The 17,938-nt window shown below is 47.6% G+C and overlaps 1 protein-coding gene across 1 annotated transcript in view; it reads right to left on the bottom strand.

Annotated features, from left to right (window-relative positions):
• The window catches only part of UCK2 (uridine-cytidine kinase 2), a 177,173-nt gene extending 170,217 nt beyond the window's left edge, over positions 1-6,956 (bottom strand). The window contains exon 1 of the mRNA XM_069641078.1: positions 6,542-6,956. Within this exon, the coding sequence (XP_069497179.1) occupies positions 6,542-6,634 (93 nt within the window). The 5' untranslated portion in view covers positions 6,635-6,956. The remainder of the gene's footprint in view (positions 1-6,541) is intronic.
• Positions 6,957-17,938: the final 10,982 nt, after the last annotated feature.

Raw genomic sequence — 17,938 nt, 5'->3', positions numbered from 1 at the left:
TGATGTTTTTGTAACTGCGTAAACTAGTGTCTTTCCAACCTCAGAGCTATGGTCCATGTTTGTTGTCTCACCTAGTGTAGCAATTCTTACTAAATGGGCTTGGAATGAGTTTCTGGACCAGGGAGTTCGATATTCAAACAAGCCTTTATCAGGCATGGAACACAAATGTATACGCTGTTAGTGTAGTTGATGGAAAGAGGTTTGGCACCATCAACAAGTTGGACAGCAATTTCCTTTTCTGAGAAATACTTCTGGGTGTACAAACTGAAGTGGGGAAATGGAGCAGAGATCTTCGAAGGATAGATCAGGCAACCGCAGTCATACCAGAAAACATCCATGGAAATATGAAGGTAAGTGATGCAACGCATGCAGGGTATGTTCTCCCGGTAGCTTTGTTTAAGGATGCATTTAAATTGTTTTGATGGTGAATTATCGGGGAGGAGGGAATAAGGAAGTAGGGAATTTAAATTGGCACTTATGCAGTCTGGAGTTACGGATTGCCAAGTCATAAACTAATCACAAGGGTGATGGTATTGCCAGGAGTGATGTATCTTAATGTAGGCATTAGGTCAGAAGGAGGGGAATTTAAAGGGTAACAACTGGAATGAATGTCAAGCATTTGGGTGAATGATCATTAACTGCACTTTCTTTTAGAGAAAGAAGGTGAAGAACAGGGGCTCTGGATTTGCAGCCAGGCATTGGAAGTTGATATGCAGTGAAGTGGCCATATGCACGCTTTCTGTGTTTCAACAGAAAAAAGTAGGCGGTGTGGCAACATGGCTGAAGGGTATGAGAGAATGTGGATTCAGTAGGCAATGCTACACAAATTGGGCTCTAAAAATAATTTTGAAAAATAAATAACAGAATTGGATTTGATATCCGAGGGGAAAGCTATGAAGAGGCAAAGAAAGGTTATTAAACAGATGCCCATCGATATGGCAAGGAAAAAAGTGAACACATTTAAAGTGATGGGTTTGCAGTAGATTATGAGGTGGGTTGAACATGAAGAAACCTATACAACGGTGGGAGCAAGGATGGTGTTAATCTCAGCACAAGATTATAGGCACGGTAAGATTACACCTGAAGGCTACAGAAAGTGAACCATTGTTAGATTGGGGCACAATCTATGGAGTAATTTTCTGAACGCAGGTAAATACATTTTCGATGGTATGTTTTAAAAGGGACATCACCAGAGGAAACAAATTTAGCCCCTGTCTTTGTGACAATGTACCGACACAAGGCACTGTTAGATCGAAGTGGCACATAGGGTAGGAATAGGTTTATAGAAGCCATATACCTCGATGTGCTCGGGCCCAATTAGCAGTACAGCACAATGTTTTCCATCAATGTTGTGATATTGACGATTGCCAACTATTTGAATTTTGTAGTCTTAAACAGCGCACACATGCGTTTAAATGCCCCCACGTGCCTTTTCGCATGGTTGGTAATGGACTCTCTAGCTTCTCAAGATTTATGAGGCCTCCCATTTGCTGGTTTCCACTAGCGGCGTGAGATTGTGGGTTCTTGGACAGTAGACCTTAAAATCTCAAACAAGAAAAGGCACCTTTCAAACCACCAGGATGGTGACTTGGCACAGTATAAAATATACTACGCCCACTTGTCTGGTTTAAAAGAAGTTGCCAGTCTGTCACTCCAACTAGTTGTGGATCTCAACTGTTAAGAGATGATCTAGGCATGTTGCTCCAGCAGCCACCTGCACAATGATCATGCATAGCTTGAAAGGTCTACAATCTTCCATGTAGGCCATCTTTTTTCCTCTAAAAAAGAAAATTTGGCAATTTTTTGAAATCTGAATATACATTCACGTCTTCATTGAAATCAAAAGAAGAATTCACCTTAAAGTACCTGCTCCAGCAAATAAAAGATAGCATCCTGAATGTTTGAATGTGCAGGAAGGTTAACTTCCAACTAGGAAAGGGAGACCATTTCTAGCTACACAAACATTTTAAAGATCATACATAATTGACCAACGGGCGTAGAACCACACACCAAGATCTCCTCCAAACGTTCTGATCTGGAAACTAATGAGCAACACACAGGCAATCAATTTTCAACCAGACATACAGGGGGGTGTGGAGACTAAAAAGCAGAGAAGCAGTCAAGATCCCTCAACGCCATCACAATTGAGAGAAATAAAAGACTAATCAATACTGATAAAAAGCTCTAGGACACAAATATGTTGAGGAAGTGCCTGTGGTGATGTGTATGACAACCCAAGTATAAAAATGAAGAAAAAATAAATAAAACACAAGGTGGAAATTCAGACAGAGCCCTCTCCTCTTAATGCTGTCACTTTGTGAAACAAACCTACATCTACCAACTACCTTTAAAAAAAAGAATAAAAACAATAAGCCATTGCATTCATCAAGAATCATAGCATAACCCCACTATTCTGCTTTCCTTCGTTTTCATAAGGAATTTTGAGGTGGCTGCAATTGCTTTGAGTAGGATACGAATAAGATGATAGATCTTGAAAGGGGATGCAGCCAAACCTTGCTGGGCGTAGAAGGTTGACTTAAGCAAGGGCCACCTGCCTCAAATAAACACAATGATCCCCGGCAAACATGTACTTTTGATGCAAATAAGACCAGGCCAGTCTGCATGCTGTAAATAAAACCCACTCTGGTACAGGGTCTGTCCAGCCCCCGCAGGGGGCGCTAGAGGGACAGCCTGCATCGGGGGTACTTACACCTCACCTCCTCCTGAGGGGTCAGGGGTGTCCCTGGGCCCAGCCACATCCCTCTCCATTTAGGCAGGACAGCAGGAGCACAGACCTGCAATTCACTGAGTAGGTTGTAGGGATTCGCGCCCATTTAAATGCAATTCAGGATGGTGTGGATTGCTTTTCTTTGGACAGCGAAGGGTGTACGTTTGCCAGCATGTTTTGTTCAGACGTTGTGTACGGCTGCTAACTTTTCTTTTCTGTCACAAGCAGAGTTACAGGGCGGTCCTAGTCGGAGAGGAGTTTGACGCTGCGGTTTCGGCCGCAGGCTCACTAGAGCCAAATGAACACAGGCACAGAGTCCTTTATGGACAGTTGAGACTCCTAGTCAACGAGATTCAATGGCCCCGAAGAATTACTGCTTGGCAGTTTATAATCAGAAGCCGAGACGTCGCTACTCTGCAAACTGAAATGGCAAGTGTCCCCGGGAACTACAAGATAATGACAAGCAAATGGGCAACCTTAGAAGTCTAAGGAGATGTGACTTTACTAGGTCTGGGACCGCCCCCCCAAAATGTTGCACGACTAACAAATGTGATCTTGCGTTAACAAATATACACCAGTCGTCCTAGTGATTCTTAGGGTATGTGGAACCATTGCCCGAAAGAGGGGTTGAGGAAGTTTCTAAATAAACTTGTCCCTGAATAAATTTGACGAAAGAATTTAAGCAATTCAATAAGTGAGTCAACCACCTTCATTCTGTAAATAAATTACCCAGGATACGTGCATTTCTTAAGTGCTTATTTAGGGTTTAATCCACCTTGCCGGCTGCCAGTCCCATAAGTAGATCTTAAACCCCTGCAAGGAATACTAAGCACATACTCCCAGGGAAGGCACAAGTCTGCTTAACTAAATGCGGTGTCACCAAATGTGCCTTTTCTGTGCACAGAGTAACTCATCCCTAAAGATCTTACCACATACATCTTATGTGATCTTAAATGCTATATCATACCCATGAGAGGAGGCAAAGGGTACTAATGTGAACTACATGGTACTTTGCGCAGAAAAACATTGGGTGATGACACCATACCCTACCAGTCAATTATTACCAATTATTCTCTCCCTCGCTGGGAGATTGGAAGTCGGGTGCTAGCTGTCCCGATTTGGCAGGCGGACAGCTTACCTATACGCATTTCTTTAACAGTGTGCTAATGTCTCAGTCCCTACCACACCGGGTGCTACTCGTGGAGGTCTGAGGTAGCACTGACAGCGACCCAACTATTTAAAGCCCTGTGGCCAACAGGGACTGCTATGCGATGGTTACCCAAGCGCCGGCTAAGGAAATGGAAAGAAGGGGCTGGAAGAACTAGCAAGGGAAGGGGCCCAAGTAGCAAATGAGGGAAGTAGTTGATTATTCGTATAGGGGCTGGTGGTGTACATTCCAAGTATTATGAAACTGACCGCATGCATTGTATGGCAGACATGCCTAGGATAGTGTTTCTGCTCATTAAATACAAGCTTTTTTCTCACTCCTAATATAACAGACATACCTCGTCTACATGGCAACTATGCATCTTACTTATCCGAGAAAGGGGTCAATGAAATAGAGGGAATGGGACCCACAAAAGACACATGCAGCGACAACCCAATGCTAAAGAAACTAGTTGGGAGGGGTAAATGGCTGCTCGATGCACCACGTTTGTTTTATGTAAAAACACATTCAAATAGGTTCAAACAAGATACCTACCCACTACCGGCCGCACTTTATCTTGTCCCTTGTAACGCTAGTTGAATTACTTCTATTTCTGTAATAAGAGAAAAATAGCTTCGGCCAGAGTGAAATGAGAGGGAATAGTATACATGCCAACATTCTGAAGCACGTGGTAGGGAGATTGGGTCACAGAAAGAAATTATTTTTCCAGATAGGCTTGTGCATTGGGGCTGGAATTGTTGTCATAGGTCATTGAGAAATCCGGAATCTCCCACCTAAATAGGGAGGGACGTTAATGTATGGAAGTGAAAAGGTAGTACAAGACAATAAGGTGAACCCATAGATGGAGGATTACAATCTCTATATTTGTTTTTTCATAAATAATCGCAAATAATTCAATTTTTACTTGACACCATTTTTTTTAATATTGCATATCTAAAAAACACCCACTGGTGTAAAAATAATTCAAATATAAAACAGTTAATACATTTTTCAAAACATCCAACATTCAGCCCTACATACCATTTGTATCACTTACTCAAACCAACATCCAAGCGTACCAAAAGGATGATCTACACTATGACCAATTAATTGGATATAGGCGGTTATCCATATGTGAAGATCAAATATCAAACAATATATTTGTACATTGGAGTGTGACCACAATTAATTGGTTATAGAGTAGTAGATGTTCCTTTTGGTACGCTTGGATGTTGGTTTGAGTAAGTGATACAAATGGTATGTAGGGCTGAATGTTGTGGATCTTTTGAAAAATGTATTAACTGTTTTATATTTGATTTTTTTTACACCAGTGGGTGTTTTTTAGATATGCAATATTATAAAAAAAAATTGTGTTTAAGTAAAAATTGAATTTGCAATTATTTATGAAAAAGCAAATATAGATATGGTCATCCTCCATCTATGGGTTCACCTTTTGTCTTGTACTACATATTTAGCCGGCAGGACCCTAGATTTTTGGGCTATCCCCTTTATTTTTTTTTTAATTTATTGGAAGTGAAAAGGGACAAGTTATTAAATGAAAAGAGTTGGCCTCATAGCCTCAAATTAAACAGCTTTGCCACCGGCAGCAGCGAGCCATCCCGCCAAAATTTCAATCGGGCAGCCGTTTTCGCTGGATTTGTTCCCGCAGCTTTGAGCCTCTGGATGCTGTTGGTGTATAGTGCTGGAGAACACCGCGCCTTACACGTACACAACTGGCTGTAGAATGCCAAGAACAGCATTTCCAAGTCTATGCAAGCGTATAACGATCAGTCTCAGCATCGCCAATGAAACAAAAAACACAAATTAATAAACAAAAGACCGAAGGGTCTCTGCATTTTTTCGTTTAAAAGGGCCAGGAGTTCGTCTTTGCCACAGCATTAAACTAACGGTCGGGAAACAGGGTGTGCCTTTGTTCATCCCCTTGCAGTTGTACCCCCACAACAACCTCCCCCCTTTAAGATTGCCGACAGTTTGTCACGCGCGCCCCCAGAGGCACTGGCAGCCAGACAAAGACACGGGGTGAGACAGCCTGGCCATGTGCGAGGCCGTCAGCCGGCTCACGTTGCATTTACATCTTAACCCGACCACAACGGGGGTCTGCACGCGACAAAACAACGGCAAACCAATTCATGCCACCACCTTACAAACCCTACCCCCCATACAAACTGCGGATGGGGCGGGGGCGCGTTGTGAGGGGAATGTTATGCTTTTAAAAAAAACAAAAAAAAAAAAACGTATGCGGATCTGTTCGGAAAACCCCTCGGTGTTTTTTTTGAGTACATGCGAGGTGGCACAAGAGTCCTGCTCCGACTACAGTACTTCTGCCACTGCACACTGTCGCCAACCTCAGCCTTTGTCCGGGTGAACGGCTGCTAGAACCGCGGTGTTGCCTATACAAGGCGGTTCCCAAATTAAGACAGACAACGCTAAAGCTCTTTGTTGACGTTAGAGCACCAGCAGGGTGTATTTGCCCTAGAACGCCCGCCCCTCACGCTGTTTATTTTAGAAAGCCCGAGGAATTGCAACACCGGCGTCGGGAGGTGCAGCCACGCTGCAGCCCAACCATCACCTCCAACAGCCACTTCCTGCTGCTGCCCTTCAAACGCAAGGCACTTCCGCGCGCCCTCTCCCATCTGCCCCCTTACCTTGCCACTGGCCGTGCCTCCGCTGACCCCGATAAGGAAAGGTTGCCCTTCCTGCTGGTGTCCGTGCAGGCTCTGCTCGCTGTCCCCTGCCATGCTGTGTTCAAGTACTGCTGCTGCTGTGTGCTGTGCTGTGCTGTCTCGCAGCAGCTCACGCGGTTCCTCTGGGTTATCCCAGCAGCTGCCGCTGGGCGCTGCCTGATATCGCGCTCCCCAGGCCCTCCCCTCTCATCACTTCCTCTCTCTATTTGGACTTGGCTGACCAGGCTGCATTTATAATGGTGAGTCAGGACACAGGGAGGTGCCTAGGCCGTCCCCTCCCCAAGTTAGTCAGGGACAAGGCACCCCCTCCCTCCCTTTCGCACCCTTGTAAATATTCTAGGCATGGGTGGCAACCTGCCCATGCTACTCAGAGTCTGCTACCGACAGGCGGCACAGACACGTCACTGTGAGCGAACTATCCACCACAATGGGCACTCACCTCTGATCTCTGAAACCCCTAGTCTTCACGTGGACGCATCCCGCAAAAACCTCCAATAACCCTGCCTACCACGCCTGTACACAAATGATGTACTTGGTGGAAGTGAGTTACATTCTTGGGTGAATAAATTAACTAAATTCTGGCACATGCTTCCCATATTGCGATTTCCAGGTTCTGGATCCTCGAAGCCCTGTACTCGTTTTACGCGAGGATTCTGTGGTATTTCCCCAGGGGTCAAGTCCTAAAAATTAAAGTGGGGGGGACTCATCAACAAACGTAATGGCATGTGACATCGCCAGAAATGTGCATATCAAGGTGAAATATGCACATTTCATTAAATTGGCTTTGCATAACCACCCAAATTGAACAGAACGAATGGCATTTGCCTTTCATGAAATCAACACACAGAAAACCAAGAGAGGATATTTTCTTCTAATAGTGTTTTTGAAAACTTTAAAAGGTGTGCATGTTTTTAAACTCCAAGAACCAATACACATTTTTTCCCTGGGACTTGCAGTACCAAAATGGGACATTTCACCTTTAGTTGTTTGTTATTTTTCTTTTATCAGGTTATATAGTTTAGTGGTGGAGTGTCCGGCCGACTGCGGTTTGATCCCTGAGGTCTGCTTTAATTCATAAATTCAAAGAGGACATTCAATGTTTCTCATTTTAGCTGGGGGGCCTGAGTCCCCCCTCTAAATAAAGTGGGTGGACTGCGGCCCCCCGCGTGTACCCTCGACTTGAGCCCTGTATTTACCCCCTGCTTGGGTTCCGGGTAAGAACGTGTATTGAACATCAGCCGTCCAACAAGACTAAATGCTTTGTTTTAAACCTTCCATACTATGCCAGTCAATACCATAGTGTTCTTACTACCAGGTACCACGGCTGATAAATGTGTGCTTATTGTAAGGAGACTGCTCTTTCGATATTTTTAGCCTGTGGCTCACCTTTCTTTGACATAAAAGTGTACCCATCGTTTCTTCTGTGCCTGATAAGTTTTTTGGATTTGTACAGTGTAGTACTGCCATTTGTATGTTCTCCAGGCTCTCTGGCCGGGCTGAAAGAGAGCTGAGTTGGTTAGTTTAGTAGGGAGAGGGAAATTTCAAAGTAGCTTTGCTGCTGTATTGATGCGTGAAGTTCAGAAGTACCCAGTGTTGGAAGCAGGGCGCACCCCGGGAGACCCCAAACGCACGCACGCACACACTTGCACACAAGAAGGCACGGGACGCGTGTTGCTCGCACGGAGTCTCAGCGGCGAATGCTGTTCCGGGGACCTCCCTTTATTCAACACGCATGCGCAAGCCCAACTGAGGCTCGCGCATGCTCACAACCGTTGCGCGCTGCGCAACATTCCTCTTTTTCCCCAACAAAATGAAACAGTTAACCATACTCTAACAGTAACACAAACTTGGCTTGCACAAACAGTTCTGGTCTCCTACGAGAGCCAGTCCATGACAAAATCTCAGAATCTTGATGGCTGACAACGCCCTTCCCTGCTCGAGTCCTTGTGGCATCTTCTTGGGATGTTCCAAGTGTGCCTGGATCGTCCAGGGATCCTTCCTCCTCCGGTGCTGCTATCGGGCGGGTTCCTCCTGAAGACACCTCGGCCGGAGCCCTCTGTGTTCCTTCCGGCAGGTTGGCCTCTATCCTCTTGAAATAGGATACATTCCTCGTGACCGTCCCTCTCTCATTGGCCGCCGTGACCATGGACCCTTTTACATGGGTTACTCCTAGCGGTAGGGTCTCGTACGTGAGGGACAACTTCCCCTCCGTCGCCTATTTCGCACTAGCACAGTGTCCCCTACTTCAATTGTCTTCTCTTGGAGGTTCCTTCGTGCACTTTCGTTCTCATTCTTGGCCTGTTGCTCCAGGCTGATGCGGCGGTTGTCAGTCACTCCTGGGTCTCGTCCCCCTACCTCTGGCAGCAGTCCTCTGGGGCAGCGGCTGAACACTGCCTCCGCCGATGCGACCCCTATGGATTGGTGGGGGGTAGTTCGATATTCTCGGAGGAACTCGAAAAGGTTCTGATGCAGTTCCCCTCCCCCGTCCAACGAGATTCTGAAGATTTTATTGAGCATTCTCATGAACCTCTCAGCCTCCCCGTTTGCCCTTTGCCATAACAGCGTTACTTTCCTGTGTTTGATACCCCTTTCCTCCAAATATTTGGCGAAACGCTGCCCCTGGAAGGGTGGGCCGTTATCAGAGCACAGTTCGATTGGGAAGCCATGGGTGGCAAACATCTTCTCCAGTGCCAAGATGGTATGATCACATGCCGTAGATTCTACCAGTTCCACCTCCGGGTATCTCGACCACTGGTCTACAACCGCCAAAAAGTACATGACTCTTCCCGTTGAGCTGAAGTCGGCGTGCACCGTCCCCCACGGCTGCTCACTTCTCTCCATGGCTCTAATCGGTGGGCCCCTCTCAGCAGGACTGGCCGCTTGGCACGGAATGCAAGCATGCACAAAGTTGTCTACTCTTTGTTCCAGGTCGGGGAATCAGACTTTCAGTCTCAGGCGCGCCTTCATTTTAGCGGCGCCCTGGGCCAGTTGTAGCACCATGGTCACCAAGAGCCGCGGGATGACAATTTGACGGCCCCGCAACAGGAGACCATCCTCAGTCACTGAGAGCTCATTACGTGTTTTCCACAGTGCTTGAAGATCTCTCTGGGCTCCAACCTCCCGCCTGGCATTGTTTTTGAGGACGTCTCTCCACTCGCCATTGCTCATAGCTCCCTTGATGACTTGAAATATTTCGTCTTCCTCTGATGCATCGGCTATCTCCTGGTGTGAGAGTGCCACCGGCAGAGCTGCTTCCACTACGTTGTGGACCATGTCGATGCAGTCTACCACCTCGCCCTTGTCATGGTCACGCCCGGCCCCAGGATGCCTGGATAGATAGTCTGCCGGATTATGGGTGCCTGGACGATATTGCAATTTGACACCATACTCGATCAGCGATAGCATCCATCATTCGATGCGTGGAGGTGGTTTGGAGGATGCCCCAGCCATGATCGGAATGAGCGGCTTGTGCTCGATGATGACAATTACAGGCTTTCCTAGGATGTATAACCTGAAATTCTTGCATCCCCACAGAATGGCGAGAGCTTCCCGCTCAATCTGCGAGGATCTTTTCTCGGTTTCTGTGAGTGCCTTACTGGCGTACGCTATGGGGCTCATCAAATCATGTGAGTCCGCTTGCATCAAAACTGCACCCAGTCCCACCAGGCTGGCGTCCACAACAATCTCTGACTCCTTTTCCGGGCTAAAGTCTGCCATTGTCTCTTGGCCCGACAGTGCATTCTTGATATCAGTAAATGCCCTCTGTTCCCTGGATGTCCACACCTAGGCCACGTCGTTCTTTGTCAGTGCCCGTAAGGGTTCTGATAACAACGCCAGGTCGCGAATAAACCTCCTGCAGTAATTCACCATACCAAGAAAGCTTCTTATCTCTGCTGGTGACTCCGGGGTGGGGGGGGGGCGCCTCGCGAATGTCCCGTACCTTCTCCGCATCGGGAGAAATGCCCCCAGCGTGGAAAACACAACTGTAGAACTCTATGCCATTCTTAAGAAACCCACACTTCTTCCTATGTAATGTGAGCCCTAAACTTCTCAGTCTTTCCAACGCACATTCCAGCCTTCTTAGGTGTTCAGACTCGCGAACACCAGGATGTTGTTAGACATATTGAGGACACCTTTTAGACCCGCCAGGGCTCCACGAATGGCATTTTGGAAAACTTCTGCCGCTGACAAGACACCAAAACGGAGTCTTTTGAATTGGTATTGTCCTTCGTGAGTGGTGAATGTTGTTATGTAGCGTGAGTCTGGGTGGAGCTTCAGCTGGTGATACCCAGACCTTAGATCGAGCTTAGAAAACACTTTTGCTCCTTGCAGCTCACCCACAATGTCATCCAGTGTGGGCGTTAGGTGTCTTTCCCTTTTAATGGCACACCCCGGGAGGCTCCACACGCACGCACAAACTTGCACACAAGAAGGCACGGGACGCGTGTTGCTCGCACGGAGTCCCGGCGGCGAATGCCGTTCCGGGGACCTCCCTTTATTCAACACGCATGCGCAAGCCCAACTGAGGCTCGCGCAGGCTCACAACCGTTGTGCGCTGCGCAACACCCAGGTCTACTTCTAGGTCATCTGTTGAAGGCATAGACTATTGCGTACCTCTAGTGGAAGGTACACATGGTGCATGTGATGTATTACACATAGACTTGGAGGCACAGTTGTACTGCTCTCTGGTTTTCCTTGCGCTGGGATGTGACGTGCCAGGTGGGAGAAACGGGATGCAAGCAGTATAAAGAGGGCAGTGCAGCATCATAGGAGCCCATGCGCGCAAGCAGGGAATGAGGTTGTTTGTACATGCAACATATGTTAATAAAAACATATACCTGACAAGGTTTGTGTCAGTCATTCTTCCACGTATATACAACCAAAGAACTCCACAATGGCGACGAAGAATGGATCCTGGTAAACAAGCAGGGTCAGATTAAACGCAGAATAACAAGGAGACCCAGCTTCAACAGAGGAAGAGCAACAAGACACCAGCATGGAGCAAGGAGTAACATCACCACTGGATTTTCTACCCGCTCCCGGCACACCATTGTTCCGGGCAGACAATGGAAAACCAACTAAGTTTCACTAGGAAACCAGCCACGTAATTATTTGGATCAACATTATCATGCGCAAGAGCCCCGTTCAGCCTGGCACGACAGGCCATGAACCGCATGAATTATTCAATTCTTTACCTGGCACAAACGGATTATGTCTGCACTCTTGAATTTATGCCTGCGCTTTGATCAATAAGGGACCTTATTGAACTGCACAAATACGGTCAAACTAGAAGCCAGCCTTATGGTCATACCCAGCGACTCCACATTGTAGAGGAGCAGCTGCATGCCTCTGCAGGAAACCCTGGCCCCCTATCTCCCATATGTTGGAGACCTGAGATCATGCCGTGTTTGACACCAGCAGTTGTGCCAATAACGCACCGTGTGTTTGAGAGAAGATACCCATTTAGACAACCCTACCGATGTATCCCCAGAGTGATGACAACCTAAGGGAAGAACTCCCTGAAGGAATATGAGAAGGAGGAGCAGAGAAAAGAAGCCAGTGTCATGCCACAGGCTCTGGGGAGCCGCTGGAGGCTATGGAACACTTGGCGATGGCGGCGCCATTAGGATGTTCCGGGTTTTGCTCCCTACTTCCTGGTTGCCGTTCTAGTCTTTTTCTTCTGTCTCTCTGTTTTCCTATGTAAGCCCCGCCCCCTCTCGGGGCCGGCGCGTTGCAACTTTGTCAGTACGCTCTGTTGCTTTATCCCGTGCTTTCGCTTTGCTCCACGCCTGTGCTTATTTTCCCCTTGCCTTCCGTTCTCCTCCCTTTCCCTCCTGTCCCTTCTCCCCTCGGCGCCTCGCCGCCGCCTTTGCTTTCCTTTTTTCCGCTGGCCTCCCGCTCGCTTTTTCTGGCCCGATGAGTCCCGTCTCACCTGTGCTTGGATTGTCCTCCTCTACTTCTATGGAAATCTCTTACCTGCCGGAGCCGGACCTGCTTCTCCGTCTTCTCGTGGAATTCCTTCCTGTGTGTTTTCTTCGGACATTCTCCCTTCCGGTCCTGAGCTGACAAGTCTTCTCTACCACACTCATCTGTGCATCTGTGCAGTTATGCTTCTGTTTTTCCATTTGACTTTTCACCTGGACCGGCCAAGGCATTCCTTCAGTCTTCAGTTGCTACCATCTCCGAGAGGGTTTTTTTGAGCCGTTGCTTTTTTCCCTCTTTTCTGGTTCCTGCGGGAAGGGGGCCCACTGCTTCCCTGCTTGGCAGGGAATCAGGGTGGCTTCTCACCGTGGGCGACCGTACCTCTTCTCAAGAAGAAAGAAGACAAAGAAGAAGTTTACCCGGCAGGAGACATCTTCAGAGGATTCAGGTGAGGAGGAAGGGGAGGCGGACGCTGATATCACTGACAACCCTCCTGTCACTGCTAAACCTGATAGCCAGTGACGTCACAAAAGAGTATGTACAACATCCCAAGATACTGGCTGAAGAAGATGTATAGATCCTGAAGAGACTAAGGACGAAGTAAAGAATCAAGTGAGCTTTTAAATGCAAAAAAGGAGATTACATGTGCACAAAGTGCTACAGAAAATCAACCGTTCAATAATTGTACAGATGCTGAAACGCAAGTAGACTAAGTCATCATAGAAACTGGCTATACATAATGAAATGAAATGATATTTTATTTATATCGCGCTCGTACAAAAGTGTTTCAGAGCGCGACCAGGCAAAAGGGAGGGATAACAAAAAAAGAAAACAACGATCTTACTAGGCACAGTGACATTAAGAAAGTGCAAGTGCATGGAAAAGGGGGAAAGTGCATGGAAGGGGGGAAGTGGAAAGTGCGGAACAGAGGAGAAAACAGAATAAATACTGAATAAAATAAATAAATAAAGGCGATAAACCATGGTAGTGCAGCCAGCAAGTGGCAGGTGCTAGTTTAGTCAGATAAGGTATATCTTATAAGTGCAGAAGAAAAGTGGGAGAGGGACTGTATGGGTACAGATACAGAACCCCAGTGCTGGGGGTGGCCTGGAAGCAGTGCAGAAGGGTGGCAAGGTGAGCAGGTCCCTGGGCCTGAATGACAGAGGGTGGCCAGGTGAACGATGCCAAGAGAGAAAACAGATCAGCTTGGGAGAAGGGGGGCAGAGGCAAAGAGGAAGGTCTTGAGGTGCTTCCAGAAGCGGAGATGGTTCTCCTCAAGTTTCAGGGTGGCCGGGAGGCTTTCCAAAGGGAGGCCACAGCCAAAGACAGAGATCTACCCCCAGCTCGTTTCTTTGCAAAATGACTAACCCTGAGGGTGTTCGAAGTAGAGGAGCGAAGGGCCCGAGAGGGAAGGTATTTACGGAGAGATAGTTGAAGGTATTTTGGACCTAGGCCCCAGAAAGCCTTGTGGACAATGTAGAGGGTTTTAAATTTAATCCTTACATCCACTGGGAGCCAATAATGGATTTCAGGACTGGAGAGATACGATCCCAGGGCTTGAGGCCAAGGACAAGTCTCGCAGTCCTGATCTGGATAAGTTGTAAAGGGCGGAGAGTGGAGGCAGGTATTTATTTATTTATTTATTACATTTGTATAACCCACAGCAGCCCTTGGGCATCAAGGCACTGTTACTTACAAGGATCTTAGTTACAGGGTGGGAGCAGCAGAGATGGCTGTACCCTTATACAATGAGATACATGTTTGCATACAGTTGTACATTAGTGTGCATATATACATGATAAATTTAAGGGTTAGCTGGTGATCTTGGTGCACATCAAATGAAGAGCACTGTTTTCATGGCTTTCCGGAAAGGGATGAGAGATGTCTCGCCTAGGAGGGTAGGGGGTAGGGCATTCCAGTACGAGGGTGCGAGGTAAGGGAAGCTGGTGCCACCTGCCTTGGATCTCCTTACCATGGGCACACAGAGCATGTTGGCGTAGGGTGTTCTAGTTGGTCTTGCAGGAGTGGATGGTTGGATCCTTTGCGAAAGGTAGTCTGGTGCAGAGAGGTGGATGCACTTGTGAGTCAGTGTCAGGGTTTTGAATATGATTCTTTCTTTTATTGGGAGCCAGTGAGCTGTTTTCCTGGCCACTGAAATGTGCTCTCTTTTGGATATGCCTTGGACTGCGCGGAGCGCGTTGTTCTGGATGACTTGTAGTCTATCCAGGTTTTTTGAGGAGGTCCTGAGGAAGAGTACATTGCAGTAGTCTAGCCTAGAGCCGGTGATGGCTCTGGCTATGTTGGTGCAGTTTTCTTTGGAGAGAAATGGGCTGGCTGTGTTAATTAGTTTGGCATGGTAAGCTGCAGAAGAAGCGATGGCACTGACTTGTCTATTCATGGATAGGTTAGAGTCCAGGTAGACTCTGAGGGTTTTGACTGAGTCTGAGACAGGGATTTTAATGGTATCAATGGTGAAGTGGCTAAACTGTGTGTCAAGGTTTTTGAGTGTGCTGGGAGACCCTACCAGTAGAAGTTCAGTCTTGTAAGAGTTAAGGCATAGTCCGTTGGCTGCCATCCAAGCCTGGATGGTGTTGTAAATGTTGTTGAGGTAGTGGAATCTTTTTTCATAGTTACCAGTGAGGGTGAGGAGGATTTGTGTATCGTCCTCGTAGTTTATGTAGGAGATACCCATAGCGTCAAGGATGAGAAAGAGTGGGCGAGTAAAGATGTTGTAGAGGGCAGGTGAGAGGCAGGAGCCTTGTGGTACACCACATAGCATGATGGTGGGTGAGGCGGAGGCCAGGTCAGAGAACACATGCATAGTTCTGTCTTATAGGAAGGAGGTGATCCAGGTAGTGGCGTTGAGGGAGAATCTAGCTGTGGAAGAGAGGTGGTGGCATAGGACCTTATGATCTACGAAGTCAAATGCTGCAGAGAGATCAAGGAGTAAGAGTAGGGTGGGTTTGCCTAGGTCTCTGGCATCGGCCATCTGATTTTTTAAGTCAAGTAGGGCGGTTTCAGTCCCATGCTTAGGTCGAAAGCCAGATTGGCGTAGTCATAGTAGCTTGTTTTCCTCGATGAAGTGTTGCACCTTCAGGTAGGCTGCTTTGTCCAGTATCTTGTGCAGGAAGGGGACGGTGGTGATAGGCCTGTAGTTTTTGGGAGAGGTAGGGTCGAGTGTGGGTTTTTTCAGAAGGGGGCAGGCCCATGCTTCCTTGAGGCAGGAGGGGACTTTCCCTGAGGCAAATGAGGCATTGACAAAGGCAGTCAGGAAAGGTGCAAGGGTCTTGGAACAGTCTTTAATAATAGCGGCAGGGTAGGAGTCCCCTTTGCAATTGGATGTTTTTATGGTCTTCATGAGGTTGATCATGTCTCGTTCTTGTATGGCTTTGAACAAGGAGAGCGGGGTTGAGTCCATGGGGAGCGGAGGGGTGGTGGTAGTAGAGGTGGGGAGCGATTGTTTAGTGGACTGTATTTTGGTTTGGAGTGAGCTGAGCTTATTGCGCATGGCAGTTTGAATGTCATCACACCAAACCTTGTCTTTGGTGAAGTTCTGGGGGGCAGGGGTTGGAGTCTCAAGCTCTCTGAAGATGGAGAATATTTCTTTGGTGTTGGAGTTAGTATCAGAGATTCTGGATTCAAAGGACTTGGCTTTGGCAAGGGTGATTGCCTTCTTATACTCTTTTGAGCGGGCATTAAAGACCTGTTTGTCTTAATCAGAGTGGGAGGTTTACCATCGTGTAAGGGCTGCCCGTTTTTCTGTGCGGAGTATGAGGAGGTCCAGGGTGAACCAAGTATTGGAATGGCTAATGGGTTTAGCTCGGCGGGGTTTGAGTGGGGCTATGGAGTTGACAGCAGATTTAATAGCAGCTTCGTAGGAGAGGGCAAGTGTTTCCGGGTAAGAGGAGAACAGTGGTCTGAAGGCTGGGCCTTGGAGAAGGGTAGTAAAATTTCTTTAGTAAGTTGGCGGGAGCTTCTTGTAAGGGCTGGCAGCAGGGGCTGAGGAGGGGGTGGAGGTGATCGGGGTAAGAATGTTGAAAGAGATAATGTGGTGACCAGACCAAGGGGTAGGGGTATTGCCCGTGATGATAAGTGGGCAATTGTGCTGGGAGATCCAGTCCAGGGTTCTGCCTAGAGTGTGGCTAGGGTAGGAGATGGAGTTCTTGAAGCCTAAGGTCTAGAGGGCAGAGTTGAGGGATTTGGCTGCTGGGTCCATGATGTCATAAAGACCTGAGTTGAAGTCACCAAGCAGGATGACTTTGGAGGGTTTCTTGAGATTGTCAGAGAGGAGGTGAGTGAGCGAGGCCTGGAAGTTACCTAGTGGACCTGATGGGCGGTATACAAGGTGTATAGTAATGGTGCAGTGGGGGGAGAGGCTGAGTTTGAGTAGTCGCTGTTGTTGTTCATGGATTTCTCTATCTTTCTAATGGATAGGCAGTCTTTGGCTATTAGTGCTACACCTCCGCCTTTGGATGGGCGATCTTGTCTGGTAATGGAGTAGCCAGGTGGGAAAGCAAGAGAGAGTGCAGGGCCTGAGGCTCCATATAGCCAGGTTTCAGTGACCATGAGGAGGTCCAGATTATGGGTGGAGATGAGGTCATGTATATCTAGTGCATGAGCGTTGACGGACCTTGCATTGACCATGGCACATTTGAGATGCGGTTCTGAGGTGATTGGAGCGAGAGAAGAGAGCGTGGCGAGAGGAGTGGTGGGCACATAGGTGGTTATATCCTTAGTAGCATTGGTGATTTTGAGGGTCTCGCTTAGGGGGTGAGGAGACACAGATGTAGGAGCATTCATAACATTTCAGTCATGGTTAGAGGTAGAAGATTGTGGCATAACACTAGATTTAGTAAGAGGCTCTTACAGTAATCCAGCCTGGCGAGAACCAGAGATTGGGAGACAGAGAACTTTTGAGGGAAGGACAGGAAAGGCAGAGTACCTCTAAGGAGGTGCAATAAAAAGTTTGACTTTTTGAAGACGTCAGAGATGTGTGCAGAGAAGGAAAGTGTGGAGTCAAAGATAACCCCAAGGACCTTAGCCTTGCAGGTGGGGATAGGAGGAGGGCCAAGGGATGCCGGCCAGAGAGTGAGAGGAAAGGATGGAGAAGGTGTACCAATGAGGAGGATCTCAGTCTTGTTGGCATTTAGACAAAGATCATTGGCGGCACACCAATTTTGAATGGCGATTCGAAAATCAGAGAAGAGGGAAGGAGAGGAGGTGGCTGAAGGAAGCCTGAAAATGAGTTCAGTGTCGTCAGCATAGCACTGGAAATTTGAGCAGAACATGGAAATGCAGTAGGCGAGAGTTGTCAGGTATTGGTTGAAAAGCCAGGGCGAGAGGTTAGACCCCTGGGGGACACCACAGGTGGAGAGGGAGATAGAAGATAGGAAGTTGTACCTGGGAGGGTCGATCAGAGAGGAAAGGGGTCAGCCA

This window comes from Ambystoma mexicanum, chromosome 1q (assembly GCF_040938575.1).
Source record: "Ambystoma mexicanum isolate Mex_15411 chromosome 1q, UKY_AmexF1_1, whole genome shotgun sequence".
Classification (NCBI taxonomy): domain Eukaryota; kingdom Metazoa; phylum Chordata; class Amphibia; order Caudata; family Ambystomatidae; genus Ambystoma; species Ambystoma mexicanum.
This window is presented reverse-complemented; position numbering and strand designations above follow the sequence as displayed.